This window comes from Austrofundulus limnaeus, unplaced genomic scaffold (assembly GCF_001266775.1).
Source record: "Austrofundulus limnaeus strain Quisiro unplaced genomic scaffold, Austrofundulus_limnaeus-1.0 Scaffold607, whole genome shotgun sequence".
Taxonomy (NCBI): Eukaryota; Metazoa; Chordata; class Actinopteri; order Cyprinodontiformes; family Rivulidae; genus Austrofundulus; species Austrofundulus limnaeus.
In genome coordinates, this window is record NW_013953009.1 from 208,249 (window position 1) to 209,609 (window position 1,361).

Sequence of the window (1,361 nt, forward strand, 5' to 3'; positions counted from 1 at the left end):
GTCTCTCTCTCTCTCTCTCTCTGTGTCTCTCTCTCTCTCTCTCTCTCTCTCTCTCTCTCTCCGTGTCTCCCCGCAGCGAAATTCAGGCTCTAGTGCTCCGACACTGCAGCAGCCGCGTTCTGCTTTGAAACATTTCTTTAGTTTGTTATTGCTACGAGCTCTCACGCTAACGCGAGAGTTCACTCCTCCCGACACTAAGAAAACAGGAGGGGAGGAGTCAGCTGAGCTCCTGTGCAGCGGAGCACAGAGAGGGAGAGAGACGAAGGAAAAAAACAAGCAGGAAAATGAAACTTATCGCCGTCTTTTTTTTACCGACCTCAAAAAAAGTTATCGTGCAATTAATTGATTTACTGTCTATCGCGACAGGCCTAGGTTAACTATAGACCAGTGATGGTTAATTTTAGGGAAACGATCTGGGTTAGGCATAAATATAGTTACAAAAATGAATGGAAGTCAATACAAAGTCCTCGGTTTGATGCAAATACAAGGGTGTGTGTGTGTGGCCTTGTTTTTCCTACAATTTTCTGAAAAAGCAGTCTTATGGGGACCAAACGTGCATCGTGGGGACCGGGCATTGGTCCCCACAATGCACGTTTGGTCCCCAAAGGACTGCATCGTGGGGACGGGTCCAAATGCAAATTACGGATGTGGGGTTAGGTTTAGGACCAAGATTTATGTTAGTTTTGGGGTCAGATAAGTACCTGTGAGGTTAATTTTAGGGTAAATGGTCAGAGTTAGGATATAAAAAAGTCCCCACAAGGATAGAGAGAAATTGTAGGTGTGTGTTACCTTGGCAGTGAGGCACTTGTTGAGGCGGGGCAACACGCTGTCATTAACAGTCTGGTGGATGGTTTGGATCAGGGACTCCAGCTCCTCCCTGCTCTGAGGCAAACCGCTGCACACGGCGCCTGGTTTAGGAGCAGCCTCCGACTTGGATTTAGTCAGGGCCGCTTTCACGTCCTCCTCCTCGCCTCCGGCTGGATCMGATTCCATGGGAACGTCACCAGAAGCCGCCTCGCAGTCCATCTCCATCGCCTCCTCCTCCTCGTCGCTGTCGTCCGAAGCGTTGACTTTGTCGTCGGTGTCGGCCGTGACGTCTCCGGCTGGGAGTAAAAAATGAGTTTGACACATCGATGTTTTAACCAGTGATGTATAAAGTACAACAAAGTGATACTTCAGTAAAAGTACAAGTATCTTACCAAAAWTTTTCTTTAACCAARTCTCCTTTAAGAATATTACTTGAGTAAAAGTCTTAAAGTATCTGATATTTTTTGTACTTAAGTATTAAAAGTAAAAGTATTGATTTAAAATGAGCAGTTAGATTTTCTGTATTAATATTTATATATACATATACATATGTA

The 1,361-nt window shown here is 45.1% G+C and overlaps 1 protein-coding gene across 1 annotated transcript in view; it reads right to left on the reverse strand.

Annotated features, from left to right (window-relative positions):
- The window catches only part of utp20 (UTP20 small subunit processome component), a gene marked incomplete in the record, with an annotated part of 32,575 nt that overhangs the window by 10,570 nt on the left and 20,644 nt on the right, over positions 1-1,361 (reverse strand). The window contains 1 exon segment of the mRNA XM_014027005.1: positions 790-1,103. Coding sequence (XP_013882459.1) covers positions 790-1,103 — 314 coding nt within the window.